This window comes from Pyxicephalus adspersus, unplaced genomic scaffold, assembly GCF_032062135.1.
Source record: "Pyxicephalus adspersus unplaced genomic scaffold, UCB_Pads_2.0 Sca58, whole genome shotgun sequence".
Classification (NCBI taxonomy): domain Eukaryota; kingdom Metazoa; phylum Chordata; class Amphibia; order Anura; family Pyxicephalidae; genus Pyxicephalus; species Pyxicephalus adspersus.
The window spans coordinates 1,281-16,008 of record NW_027317065.1 but is presented as its reverse complement, the minus strand read 5'-3'; the positions used below and the strand labels follow the sequence as shown (position 1 = coordinate 16,008).

The 14,728-nt window shown below is 38.1% G+C and overlaps 2 protein-coding genes across 2 annotated transcripts; both read right to left on the bottom strand.

Annotated features, from left to right (window-relative positions):
* Nucleotides 1-2,518: 2,518 nt before the first annotated feature.
* LOC140344829 (mitochondrial dynamics protein MIEF1-like) lies at nt 2,519-10,985 on the bottom strand. Its single transcript, XM_072432036.1, has 4 exons — nt 10,842-10,985; nt 10,457-10,637; nt 8,886-9,139; nt 2,519-7,868 (listed from the first exon to the last, which is right to left on the bottom strand). The coding sequence occupies exons 1-4, from the start codon at nt 10,983-10,985 to the stop codon at nt 7,056-7,058; spliced, it is 1,392 nt and encodes a 463-aa protein (XP_072288137.1). The 3' UTR covers nt 2,519-7,055.
* Nucleotides 10,986-13,651: 2,666 nt separating this feature from the next.
* Nucleotides 13,652-13,864, bottom strand: LOC140344830 (mitochondrial ribosome and complex I assembly factor AltMIEF1-like). Its single transcript, XM_072432037.1, has one exon. The coding sequence runs from the start codon at nt 13,862-13,864 to the stop codon at nt 13,652-13,654; it is 213 nt and encodes a 70-aa protein (XP_072288138.1).
* Nucleotides 13,865-14,728: the final 864 nt, after the last annotated feature.

Below are 14,728 nucleotides of genomic sequence, written 5' to 3'. Positions count from 1 at the left end.
TTTGGCTAAATTAATCATCAGTTGGGATTTGTCCATAGTAAACACTCGACCATTGGGATTCGAGCAGCTATTGCAGCTACCGTACAGTCTTCTAGGAGACAGAATTCTAAATCTATGTTATTAAGTTTGGATGCTGAAAAAGCTTTTGATAAACTAAAATGGGCTTTGCTTAATGCTGTATTATCCAATAGGGCCATCAGACAGGTGTTTTCTTCCTATATTCAATCCATATATAATAATTCATCTTCTAAATTAATTATCAATGTAGTTTTGTCGAGGCCCCTCTCTCCAATCTTATTTAACTTGGCTCTGGCCCCTTTTCTTTGGCTCTTAGAGGGTCTACCTGAGTTTAAAGGTATACCAGTGGGATCACGTATTCTTAAAATCACTGCCTTTGCTGATGATTTGTTGTTATAAATTCCTAATCTGCAGCATAGTTTAGCAACTATTTTAATTCTACTCAATATGGGGCTGTTTCAGGGTATGCTTTTAACTTACCGGTAACTACAAATACAAGGCTTTGTACCTTACAAGATTTGTCAGACCTGTATGAAGTAAAGACTACCCTTTTATCTGGTGTAGGGAGAAAAGACAATATCTAGGAGTACAAATTACTAAAAACCCCCATAAACTGTATTCTCAGAATAAAGAATCTATTTTTCGAGCTTTTTCTGCGTTCGTAACTGGTCTAAGCTTATGCTTTCATACCTGGGAAGGATATATCTAATAAAAATGATTCTTTTTCCACAGTTTCTTTATATTCTTCAATTTCTACCCATAGTAATTAAACAGTCGGATCTTAGAGCCTTTAACAAGTTGTTCTCTGAATTTATATGGGGAGGTAAATGTGCCAGATTAAGTCTATAAGTACTGCAACAATCGACAAGGAATGGAGGATTAAATTTTCCGGATATAGAATTATATAATGCCGCTTCTATTTTGAGATATATTCACATCACCCGATCTTATGCCTGTGCAATGCAAGTTCGGGTGACACAAGGAAGAACCTGGTAGAAAGAAAATGCAGAACTGGACGGAACAGTGAGCATCGGAAAGAAGAGGGAAGCCGAGCCAGCGTGGGACTTGCTGGGATATCAAATTTTATGGACGGATCAAGTGTTTTTTTTTTTTTTACAAAAGTTTCCACTTACCCAGATATGAAGATGTGATGATATGAAGATGCCCTAAGATGTGAAGTTAGGCTGAATTCACACCAGCAGTAAAGGTGCATTTACTGCTTCATTATGCCAGGAACCTGAAAAGGCCCGGCAGTTGCAAGTAGTCAATTGGGAGCAGTAAATTATTTAATGACATTTACCTTTAACGTGGAATGTCAGCAAAAATTTTCTTTTGTAGCTTTAGATAAGTTAGCACCTCATACCCACTGGTTTGTCCAAGAGAGGTCTGCATAGATCCCTGCTGTATAAGATGTGTTCACATTCACTGCAGATACACTTCTTCTTGAGTTAGTTACGCTGGTATCACAGCAAAATTTGTTTGGAAGGCAGTAAAATACTTTTAGACTTTCTTTCCCAGTGCTCAGAAATGTTTTCATTTCTGGAACCATAATGCAGGAACTTGGATATTACTTCTTACATGATTTTTTTAAGCCTCACATTGTTGTCTAATGCATTACTGAAATCTTATTCATTGTATACAGGTATACAACTTACCTGTTTTTTTAGCAACTGCCTAGCGAAGCTACTGGTTCTAAGGAACAAGGCTAGAACTTCAAATTTAACTTAGCCAGTTACATTACCTCCATAAGATCTTTTAAAGTATGGGTTTGTTTTCCAGCCTATGCAAAAAAAATTCACCTTTAGGCAGGGAGCATGCAACCTACTTTAAGGAGATTCCTGAAAGCTAATATTTATATTATTTACCAACAGAATTAATATATTGATACTTGTAGTAGATTATAAAGTACCAATTTTGTATGTTGATTGATATGTCTATTGAAAATAACATTGCAAAAAAATTGCATGTGTCTTTCTAGCAGTCCTCTCATGCACAAAAGATTTTGACTTTGCAAAGTGTCTCTCTATTTGTGTGAATTTCAAGAAAACAGGGGCTGCTATTGCTCACGTCCTTGTTTAAATGCTAGTTACCTGGCTTTCTCCAATACTTCTTAAATCAGTAACTTTAAACAAACAGGCATCTTGTAAAGTGTTTAGGTGAAAATCTTTGCTTGTTTAATTCTGTACCTGAAAGTATTGGATCCAGCTTGATTAGGGGATGGAGGCCTAAAATTTAGGTTTAGTATCATATTTAGGCCTACTCCCTCTCCAGCTTTACTACAGATCCATAACTATGTTGCATGACTTCACAGACCAGGCTTCAGGCTGTGGAGAAGACACATGATAGAACTTCTAGATGCCTGCAATAAAATAATTTGTCCAGTTTACAAGTTTGCTTTAAGCATAAAAAGCCTAAATAGCCCTAACAATTCAATTATTGGGTGGACGGGTTTTTACTGTAAAAAATATTGTTACTGTTGCAGTGAAAAAAAATAATATGATTTTATTCATTGTCGTTTATTGGTTATAATGTTTTCTGACACACACTCCCTCAACAAAATAAAAACATGCACATTATATCCTTTCAAACCATTCCATCGATAAATATTCAAGACACCGTGTAAAATACATAGGGGGGTAACATTTACCTCCATACACAATGGGAAGTGATACTCGTCATTGGAAAGAGATGCATATAACCATAGTCAATACAGTTAAATAAAACAAATTTCCAACTTACAACTAATACATGTTATCACAATGATGGTGTTTAACATAGAAGTTTGGTTATTACACTCCAGAAAAAAATTTTGGTAAAATTACACTTAATCAAAAGTCATCCTTGTAGGACTCATCTAAGACTGGAAGCACAAGAGAAAATTCATCTTTTGTCTATGCTGCATGACTTGCACTTTGTAATTTGAAAGGTTTTTGGGGTCTGAAAAAATGATAAACTGGAAAAGGACTACAGCCCACCCTGGACAATATTTGACGAGAATCAGGTGTGTGTACAGCACTTGTCGTCCAAACAACCGTCGTGCCGGATCCAGGAACAACAGACAAGGAACGATAGTAATGAAAGTGAAGGGTGAGAGCGTGCAGCAGGGTGCCACTCCGTCATTCTCCCCCTCCCCTCTGCATAGAGCAGAACGGCGCTGTATGTACAGAGATCGTTCATGCATCGTGCAGACGTTTGTTGTCAGAAAGGATTGTGAAAAGGTTTTTAATTCTTCCAAATTTTATATATGCAGCATATTTTGTTTTCTGCATTTGGATACATCATCATACAAATTCTACCAGGTATGGTTGTTTACATAATTGAATTAGATTTTAAACAAAAATTAGCAACAGTGCTCTTAGAACGATTGCATCTGCTCCTTCTGAGGGAGCCTGTAGGCAGCCTGTAATTTGAATTACTGATTACTATTTTGTTTTACTCATAACAACCTGACTTGTGAATGCTGACATATGTTCCAATGAATACGAGTCCTGCTGTAATAGGGCAATGTATGCTTTAGGACTTAAGAACAAATTCTATTAAAAACTAAAATGCATGGTAAGGCAAGAAAGAACTTCACTGCCGGCGTCCCCTATTATATAACAAACACATTTTCAGCATCTGCATTAGGTAATTGCCCAAATAATTCCCAAAATGTATGCCAGTGGCAGGTAGCAGCATTGAACTGTCTTTGTTTTTTATTAGATGTTCTGTAATTAACAAATTGATGGTCTGATGCAGACAATGTCGGTCCTTCTCCTCTGCTATATATCAGAATGAAGTTTAAGGTATAAGAGGTGTCACATGTCAGAAAACAAGTCATACAAGTACCAAGTAAAAGATGAATGGAGCAGCACAGAAGCAAGTAAATGGTGAGAGCTACTGGGGTGCTGAGCATTAGGAAATGCAGGTTTTTTATTTGCTTTCCCAATGTCCTGTGTATCTAAGAACAGCAGCATTACATTTCAGTGTATCAGGAAAATTCTTCTTCAATAGACCCTTACATTAGTCAGTATCCTTTTTACTCAGTAAGAACAGTCATTGGTATATGTGATCAAATTGGCACAAATAACATTTCCAGAACTAGTCTCTCACAGCTTGACAACTGAATACGGTGTGATAGGATGGTATATCTAGCTGCTTTGTAAACTTATAGGACAAGTAATACCTATTACTGCAATATAGCCTCCAGTTCCATAAAGTAAAACTGTATTTAAAAAAAATCAGGAGGCTGTAAAAGCTAGAATGTCTGATATGCTGGCTGCCCTGATAACAGTCATGCAAGGAGTGAAGACTACTTGCCTATTTAATGATGTGACACAAGTATGAATACGAGCAGTTTTTATGTAAGGGCTCATTCACATAAAGGAGTCTGCTGCACTCCAACTGAATGCCCATGTGCCAAGTTAGGACAGCCCATACATTTGAACCTGCACAGATATCAGAAGCGTAACACTCTATAGTGCATTGGCATGCAGTGAAGCATTGGAGAAGGGGCATTAGGGTGCTACAAATAGCACTACATTGCACCAATGCATTTATCAGAGCAATGTGAATAGGCCCTAATTCTGAGATTACCTGGGGTATGCTTGTTCTGGGTCAGTTGCTAATGTACATTATCATTGTTCTTTAGAGGTTAGAAATCAGAAGGAAGTCGTGGGGAAAATGCAAACAGTTCTTTACTGTGAAGGAAAAGGTAAGGTGCTTTTCACAGGAACCTGATTCCAATCGTGGTGTCCATAATGGACATGTCTCAAAATGAATTTCCTTGATTTTTACACAAGAGCCATAAAAAGGGTTAAATTATTATTGTTGCCAAAAAGCAATACATGCCATTAGTACATTTGTTTGCTGTACTTGAAGCTGTGCAATGTATTCAGTTCACTAAACTGCACCTAAAAAGGATCGTGTACAAACGTTAAAAACCCTATTACTGTTTTATAAATGCAAAAAGCATTACGGTGACCACAATAGAGAGAGATGAAGGCAAATATTTTCCTTAATTATTCATGTCACAGGCGTGACACATGGATTTAACAGTCTTGGAGTTACAAGTGAACAATATAATCAACTTTCCTAACCTAAGGCTCTGCACGTGATTCCCATCAACTGAACACAAATGCTGTTTTTGGAGTTTACACAGCTGTCCGATGTTTTCTGTTAGACTGACCAGGCATTCAAAATCTTTCCCAAGAAACATTTAAAATTATACAGAAATTACAAGCTCTAGTTGTCGAGTAATTCATACAGATGAACCTACACTAAAACATTTAATTTTTAGTTGGCATGATGCAAGATTTATTACTGTGAAACCTTTGGATGCTACACACAAATTAGGTTACTATAGAATAGAAGAAGCAAAAAAAGGTTTTTAATCTAGTAGATTATTTATAAAGCAGTGAATGTGGCATTTACCAAATATCAACTGAAGGTGAGTCATCCTGGTGCATGTGTTTTAAATTATAGGGAATGATTCAGCTGCAGTAAATGGCTGATGAATGTCACAATCTTTTTATAGATGCCCTAAAGGCAAACTATAATCCTGCTGTATATTGCTCTGCTTGCACAAACCAAAACAGCGGGCTCCTTAATTCTGCAACTTATTTGTCACCAAGAAGAAGGGCTGGCAAATCTGACACATGTAGGAATCTTATAAACAGTACAAAATGGGAGAGACAATAGAAGTAATCAATTCCACATCCAAGATCACCGTCAATCGAAATCTGAAAAGATATCTGCCTGCCCCAATTATCGACCATTTATCAGCTCAAGGGATCCAAAATAATCGCTAAACGCCCAAGGTAATGGAACTTTAAAAGAGTATTACACTGTTACTCAGCCCCCACACATAGTCATACCTGCCTTCACATTTGCCAAATCCATAACCTGAGTCTTAAAGCTGCTTTTACAAACTCTACAGGCTGGTTCATCTTTTTTCTATCGCCCATGTAGAGAAGAGACCATCTTATGCATAAAAAAGTAAGAAACCAGTCTGGAGAATCTGAAGTTAGGGGTACAGTGGATAAGGGGACGGAGCATGGGAAATGGATGTTATAGGGTATTCTTCAAGTCATAGTAGAATAAACCTTTTACAGAAGCCTCAATGTTACTAGAGTTTTAGGCAATCATTCATGTTTAGTTTAATTTAGCTGCACAAATGTGCCGAGATAAAGCCAAAAGAGGATATTTCCTATGTATTTGAAATATAAAACTGAAGACAGAAACATACCAGCAAAACAATGGTCTCCTGCTAATTATAGCATCTTTTTCTGGACAGAACTACTCAAACAGCAGCAGAATTCATGTTAAGCCCCAGCCCCAGCACCTAGCATTTTCTTAATATAAATGAATGGGAAAGATGAAATGCAAACAATTTTAGTGATTTCAGAAAAGCTTCTTATCAGCTTAATGGTTAAAAAGACATATATAAACAATGCTGAGTTTTATTTCAAGACATTTAAAATACTCAGAATTAGCAAATCTGTGGGCATTCTAAAATATGATCTTTTGCAGGGTTAAAGGAGGGACTAGAATCTAAGGCATTTAAAACTTCTGGGTGTGCTGAGCGTCTTGCTTCTTTCAGCTGCAGCTCCTCTCCCCCCCTGCTATGGTGCTACAATGACATATTAATAACACACAATAGGGCAGATGTGCAAATCAAACACACCTAAGTGTTGGAAGCTTAGGATTCTAGCTGTATCTTTAGCACTGCAAGAGAATTAACAGACACACTAATGGTGCATATTTTAAATTTAGAATGGATTTGGTTACTTTAATGAAAGTCTTGTTAATGGTGTCTTTCTGAAAGATATATATTAGTTTTCCATCATTCATCTAGAGATCATGGACAGTTCCTACCTAAGAGCTGCTGCGATGAAACTGAAAAGAGCAAAGTCAAGTAACAAGGAAATAACATATGAAAGTATTTTGGCATTGTGTAACAGTATCGTTGTTAGCTGGATTTTTGACTGGTCCTTCAGAATTTATCAATTTAATAACCCTGTAATGTTTACTCCCCATTATATCCCCGCCACACATTCTCATTCTCCTGTCCTCAGCAGCACCTCTGGCTCTGATAGGGAGCAATAAAGAAAATAGCCCATCTCATCCACCTCGTCTGGTGTAAGTTCTGAGAATAAGTTCACCTTGGGGTCCACAGCTGAAGGTAATTCTCCTTTCTCTAGGTAACCAACAATCTCTCTGAGTGATTGAAGAAAGCGATCTGCTAAAAACCCCTGTGACCAGTCATCCTCCTTTTGACAAATATGTAAGAGTATGTTGGTGAGGTGTGAGGCTGTGAGGTGGGAAAGTGGCAGATTGTATCGACAAATAGCCTTTAATAATTTTAGGCACAGACATCGACATCCAGAATCCTGTTGGTCCCGTCCTATTAATGCAGCGGTTTCTGCTCCGCGTTGGCTCAAACGCCACATGTTTCCGTAACGTTCCAGCCTATGAGATTTAGCAACTGCTAGGCGTTCCCCAAGTGCAATCATCGGCAAAAAGTCTATAAAGAGCTTCCTGTCCTCCTCATACTGAACTTCCAAAATAAGGCTTTCAGATGGCACTACTGGTCGAATCACGTATCCCAACATGCTGCCAATGGCTGGCCAGTTGATTGAGCCAGCTACCACTTTCTCAAATGTAGCTACAACAGTCTTTGGACAAAGGTAACCTCCCACAACGCAGCGGTCCCAATAACTGGTCCCACGAGGAAAGTACTCAATGTTTTCTCTACGCAGAAGGCAAAACCCTGGTAAGCTGAGAATAGTTTCTTCTCCAGGGACACATGACCATAAATTATTTTCCACCAAGAGTGGTACAATAAGCTGAATGTGATCCGCTCTCACCACCTGAAATATAGCAAGAGAACAACAAGCACATATGTAAATCTATTAAAGTATTTAAATGTAAACATGCAAACAGATTTAGCCATTTTATTTTGTGTAAATTTGACCAATATGCTGGTAATAAAGATTTAAAGGTATTAAAGTATATAAAAACTTCAAACTAGGAAGAGATTTGGGAAAGCTGGGTTTTGGGACAATACAAGCAGTGTTTATCAGATACAAAAAGGTTGTACAGTAAAGGGTTTCTCAAAAGTGTGTTACAATTTTCCATTCATTGTACGTACAAAACGACCATTGAATGCAGAAGATATGTGTAATAAATTGTGAATCCCATCACTTGACGTGTTTACCCACAGAGGCTTCCTCAGAGGGTATAGGGATGTAACCGATTAAATTCCATTGAGAGATTCACAGGATCTTTTGCAGTGGTAGAATAAGTTCTCACTAAATTCTGAGGAGTATCCATATTAGTTTCCATAAGGTAACAGGTAATGTTGTATCCCACATGGGGGAAGGGGGTTTGGCGTTTTCTTCCCAGACCCCTTTTACATTTTGTGGGTTAGCTGTTATGCTTTCCTTAGGTGATTAAATTGCTTCCAAGAGGGGCTTCCTGAGTAAAATGAAGGATTTTAGTTTGGGCAACTGTGTTCAAGCAGCAGTTGGTGAGAAATCCTTCCAGCAGGATAACACCTCAGGATCTTACAATCTTGTTGGACCATGTGTGCACAGATTGCCTGTCTCTGCCTAAACCACTATTTTTTTTTACTTTAGGTCCCCACAAAGAGGATCAAAACCCCACTTTGACACAGGGGTTCATTAAGTTGAACACTAATTTTTCTGAAGTCTCTGTGAAAGGAAGTTAAACTGTACAGGGTCACAGTATGGAAAAAAGTACTAAAAGCGACATTACGCAGAGAGAGGAGTGCTGACTATAGCACCTTTTAAGGTACAGACTTTAGTTTTGCGATCAATGAAAGTGATTACAATTTTCGCTGTCTACAAAAAATTCAGTTATGTTACCTGCAGATCATCATACAGGCTCCCGCTAAGGTGCATCTCTTTCAGCGGCATGTCTGGAAACTTGTTGTGGATGAAGTTGCGCAGCTCAGCACAGATATCCATTGCAGCTTGCTTAGCACAGCTCTGCTCTGCAGGTGGAATGGCGACATGTTTTTTGTAATAGCTAAACAACTTTTCCTGAAGAGAAAGCTTTAGGCGTGCTTTTTTCAGATCTGACTGGGACTTGCGACTTGGGGGTTTGGGGCGGACAGATTCTGTGAAAAACAAAGTTTGCAATAGCTTAGTATCTGGATATAAAGAAATGGACACACTCTACGGACATATATAGTCCACAATAGAACAAGAACAAAATAGTAAGTGGCAAACATTATGGGCAGCACGGTGGCTCAGTATTTAGCACTCTGGCCTTTGCAGCTTTAATTTCCAAGTTCGAATATCAGCCAGGACTTTATCTGCATGGAGTTTGCAGGTTCTCCGTGTGTCTGTGTGTGTTTCCTCCAGGTACTCCTGTTTCCTTACACATTCCAAAAACATGCAGTTAGGTTAATTTGCTTCCCCTCAAAAATTTACCTTGGATTGTATTAAAGACATATGACTTGGTAGGGACATTAGATTGTGAGCTCCTTTGAGGGACAAATGGTGACATGACTATTGACTTTGTACAGCGCTGCGTAATATATCCATGCTATATAAATACTGTGTAATATTAATAACATTACAATAGGATTGAGTGTCAAAGGTTAGTTATTTCCCCCAGCTATTTTCAGGATAGTTACACTGAATAATAATCAAAAATCTTGGAATTCGTCTGAGGCCATAACACAGGGTTAAACACTCTATAAAAGTGTTTTGTTCTCCCAACTGCATTCTTTTGTTGTTGTTTTTTTATTTTTTACATCATAAATACATAGATTAAGTGGGCCAATCACTTGAATTTGCAAACAGTTGTAAGTCTACATTTATTACTTAATGCTAATGCATTAAGACTCACATTGCCAGGAGCATTGCCATATATCATGGATTTATTTCTTCCCAAACTAAATCGGCATGTTTTTACACCTTAAATGATGTTAAAAGTTCATTAGGCCTCTGCATGTTCTTTTGCACTGCTTGGGTTTCATTTTCACCCTTTTATTTTACTTCTGTTACTGCTAGTTTGTTGCATTTATGTTAAGCTGCCATTAGCACGCAAAAAATAGAAGATTGATTTCAGCCCAAATATAACTTTATTTTTGGAATAAATTCCAATTTCTGCTACCATTTTGAAAGTGGGAAAGTGTTAGAACAACTGTATGATTTTTATTTGATGTCCAAGTCCGTCATAGGTATAACAGAGTTAAAATTGTTTGCTGATAAAGAGGATAAATACACCCACAATAATAAAAAAAAAATGCCCAGAATTATATTTTTTTTAAACCCAAACATGGTCTTTAAAATGTCAAGGTAAATCTAGAAATAATCAAAAAGTAATTCCTAAACTTGTCTTTTATAAATCTTTGTTTTGTTTAGCCAAAACAGTTTGTGAGCTATATAAACCGCTTTGGCTTTTGGCAAAGTGAAGAAGCCATTACCTGGTTCAAACGCAGAGCTGTCTGTTGGTAGGGTTTGCAGACTGCGACTCACAGACGTCTTCATGTCTTTGTTTAACAGTCGGGTAGATGAACCTAACCAGCTGGGTTCTTCCCAGCTCCTTTTACCAGATGAACTGGAATGGGAGGGACTGGCAGGAGCACTGATAGCACGATCATACATCTATACAAAACAAATATACAAAGGAAATCAGTTGGAACTACCGCAAGCACAGAAATATGAATGATCTGAGCAGGTATTTTACCAAAATTACATACATACACATACTTTAATGTATTTCTAACTAACTCTTTCCTAACCATGTGAATAACCCTACAAGAGAAATGCAAGTATTAAATAAGGCAAACAAACAACATCTCAACATACTCGCTTTACTGCAAGAGTAGCTATTCCTAGCATCGCAGCTCCTCCAACTCCAAGAACAAGGCGGGCATTGGATAGGACAAAGTCTATGGCAGTCCCAATGCCATTGTCGTCCTTTTTGCCCTTCCTTTCACCAGCTCCTGCCATTGTGCCCTGTAAAAAACAACATAAATTAAATATTTCCTTGAGAAAAATGCATGAATACTAAAACAAACAATACAGTACATTTAGCACAATTAAATACGCTTGTTGGAGAACTGGTACAAAATGTATAGGAAACAATGAACAATAGTACCAACAAAGATTCAAGCTAGAAAGCAATCATTCCTTTCCCCAACAGACTAACTTAAGCATGAACGGGTGTGTACCAACAGCAGCTTCATATAGATGAGGACATAGCCTGGGTGCTACCACTGGAAGCCCACACTAATGATAAGGCTACATAAGTATTTCATGATAGTTACACAATAGCTTGTCATCTATAGCCATGTCATCTATAGCCATGTCATCTATAGCCATGTCATCTATAGCCATGTCATCTATACATTTTCTAATTCCGGGTTTTGCAAAGCACTGAAAAAAATTATGGACACTGATAAAGGTTCTAAAGACTTTCCTATTCTATTCCTATAAAAAAAGCAGTTTTGGATTTATGGTTAATTTAATCACAATACATGAGGAAGGATATGTCCCGTGTCTCAGCAGGAATGCAGCATGGAAAAAATTATTGGGCACATTAGTGAGAAGGCAATTAGACGGGAGAAGAAAGCACTTTACATAAAACGCAAAAGTTTTAAATAGATGAGTTTAGAAACAAAACCCAGTTTTGCTTTGTTTAAGGCCTTTAATGTTAAGAGTGGAACATTTTTTTATGGTAGTGGCAGCAAGAATTGGGACACAGAGTGAAGTGCTGCATTCATGACTAGAATGTCTATAAATAAGAATCCCACAGAGAAGTGTTCTCACAAGCCAAGTATCATCTACTGTCTGCAGGATAAGAACTTTGTCTTATGAAATTGACAGATAACAGATATGAGCTTGAAAAAAAACAAGTAGAAGTGACTAAACCTGGTGCCTCAAGGAGTAAAACGCTGAGAGATAACACTCAGACAGCAAGCTTGATGGTATGAGAAAGTCTCTATTATGTACCAAGCCATGACCAAACACCAATATTTTATGGCTAGGTTTCCTAGATTACTCAACGTTCCTCTCCCATAGATATCTAAAATGTATGATAACAACAATTTATCCTCTCTGGTGGTCTGAATAAGAAGTAGTTTTAAATGTCAAAATGGTACATTTACAAATACTTATTATTTAAAATTTCCCACCTGGTCTCACCTCCCAGCCACATACTCGCACTGCACGGCCGGCATCTGCTTCCCCTGGCCTTGCATCCCCAATGTTCACGCGCCGGGGACGCAGATGTCCGCTGGCATCTGTGTAGCATAGCAGATGCCGGGCAAAGCTGGAGGACGCCGCAGGCATCACGGGAACGTGAGGACCGGGTAAGACTTGAAAACTCCTGGCAATTCCCCCTTGAGTGTGGCTCGGGGGTCACCGCTTTTGGTATAGATAATTCACAGAGCCACACTCGGGATTACCGCCAGGGAGGTGAATACTTGTGAGAAATGAAATGAGAAATGAATGTATACACAATAAAACCTAATTTTTTCTTGTCCCATGTAAAAATCCTTAAAGATGTTGGGATTTAGGGATAACAGAAAATGTTGCATTTTCTGTTGTTGGCTTGTAGGATGTCACTAGATATTTAAAACCTGAATGCAACATATCTTGTAACTTTAAAAAAATGACTATAGCATTATGATAGTTAGATAAAAATATTCAAATACTGAAAAAGTGGCATATATGCTATGCCTAGGTTAAAAAATCTTTAAAGGAAACTAAGGGATTGTACAAACACTAGATTTTCATTACATGAGACATTCATAGTCATCTTAAAGCGGAACAAAACTAAAAATAAAAAAACCTACTTATCCTCAGAATCCTCAATCCCACCAGATGTATTCCATTGGGTCCCACATCGTCCTGTTATCCGTCTTCATCCCGATGCAGAGGAAGTGCAGGGTGTCGCCATCTTCCCTCCTCTGGCTATGTTACCCAGTCTCGCACTGCGCAGGCGTGAGATCATGTGACATAGCCTGCTGTAAAGGAGGGATCTCACTGAGCATGCAATGAGGGGAGGGGCTTCATCCTTTTTTTTTTCTTAAAAAGCTTGCTGGAGAGAATAACATTTTTACTTTACATAAAGAGGTTGTCCACCCGTTTATGTAAAGTAAAAATTTTGGTAATAGGTTCACTTTAAGTGAAAATCTGACTTCAGAACATGTGATCAGGGACATAATTTTGTAATGGGCTGCATCAGATCATTAAAAGAGACAACAGCTAATATTTTCTATTTAGAAGAAGAGAGCCAAGGCCTCCTACTCATTCTTTCCCTCCATCTAAAACAGGCTGCAAAGCAGTAGCTAGGAAACTTGCCCATACAACAATGTTCATCCCTACTATAAGCCTTAAAGAATTATCAGTTCTTTAATTTTGAGTTTCCAGTAATAAATATAGAAGGTCTCTTACAATGTGCCTCACTCACTGGTATAGCACTCATGCTCCAAGTTAGAATGATATACTCATAAAATAATAAAATAAGAATGACTTGCTTTAAGTATAACTCTCTTTTTTATATTTTATACAAAAGCGTAATAATCTCTGCAGTTCATTAAATTAACTAGCAACAGGTTGTTTACCTCTTATTTGTTCAAGAAAACAGCTGATGGAGGATGAACAGCACTGTTTTACACTAGTCCCCCCAACTTGGTCTGGAGGAAAAATTCTCCCTTTGCCAACTGCTTCTCTCTGTCCTCCAGATTTGTGAGATTTTGATTCTTTCTAAATTCTCGACGTATATAAGAGGAGTAGTAGTCACGGTCTGTAAACTGGAGTTTGCGTCCCTCTCGCAGAAGGGCACGATACAGCTTCAGAACCGCTTCCCGGGACCAGCCTGCCATGGCAGGTATGAAGATAAAAGAGCTGGTCCTACCAGTCTGAAAACAAAGACACAGAAGTGTTTAATGAGAGAAATATTGAGAGAAAATAAAGCCAAGCTCCTTCTGAAGCCTGGATGTTGTAAGATCAGGCCAACTGATCTTGCAGACATCTTTTAACAAATTCACAATATTTCTAAATGTTTTGCCAATCCTTAATAACACAATACACAGGATAAATGTAAAAGTGTTGACCACATCCAGTTTTTTCTCATTTTTCCCTGCTTAGCTAATGCAGTGCTCTGCCTCCAATGTGTGTCATCCATATAGTGGGGCACTGCATCCGGTGATGCAAATTTCCTGGACATAGATGGAATAGAGGATTACTGAAATAAAAAATAAGGAGAAACTGGAAAAGCGTGGTCTGCTTTCTTTTTTTTATTATTACATTATTGTTTTTGAACAGCTCAGACTCAACACAAAGTTAACCTAACTTCAATCTATCTTGTTTATGCAACTTTTTTCCTCTGATCTTTTCTAATGAATCTTGGATCACAGTGTTCAGTAGTCCCTTTAGGCACCACCCAGCACTTTCCAGTGACCACCTAGCTGATTTTGGGGGGTTCCTGAAAAGGTGCGACACAATACAGAGGCTGCCTCCCTCCTACAGCTTCTTCTCACCTAGCTTGAAAACATTTCTGGGGAAATAACTGGATAATAGGAGAAAAAAAAAACAAACAAATGTGGCACAAGTAATTTTAAAGGGACTGTAGGCAGCACATTGTACAGGAGTTGTAATGGCAGTGATGTCTAGCAGTTCCGTATGATGTATCTGCGGTCTATATGATGTATCTGCGCTCTGTACGATGTATCTGCGTCTAAGAGTGC

What these genes read in the sequence shown, in the direction of transcription:
- LOC140344829 (XM_072432036.1), bottom strand. Translation starts at nt 10,985, where the DNA reads ATGGCAGGAGCTGGTGAAAGGAAGGGCAAAAAGGACGACAATGGCATT. An exon ending in CAGCTCTGCGTTTGAACCAG is followed by an intron (nt 9,140 to 10,456) that starts GTAATGGCTTCT and finishes TGTTTTTCACAG; the next exon opens with AATCTGTCCGCCCCAAACCC. An exon ending in GCCTGTATGATGATCTGCAG is followed by an intron (nt 7,869 to 8,885) that starts GTAACATAACTG and finishes GCTATATTTCAG; the next exon opens with GTGGTGAGAGCGGATCACAT.
- LOC140344830 (XM_072432037.1), bottom strand. Translation starts at nt 13,864, where the DNA reads ATGGCAGGCTGGTCCCGGGAAGCGGTTCTGAAGCTGTATCGTGCCCTT.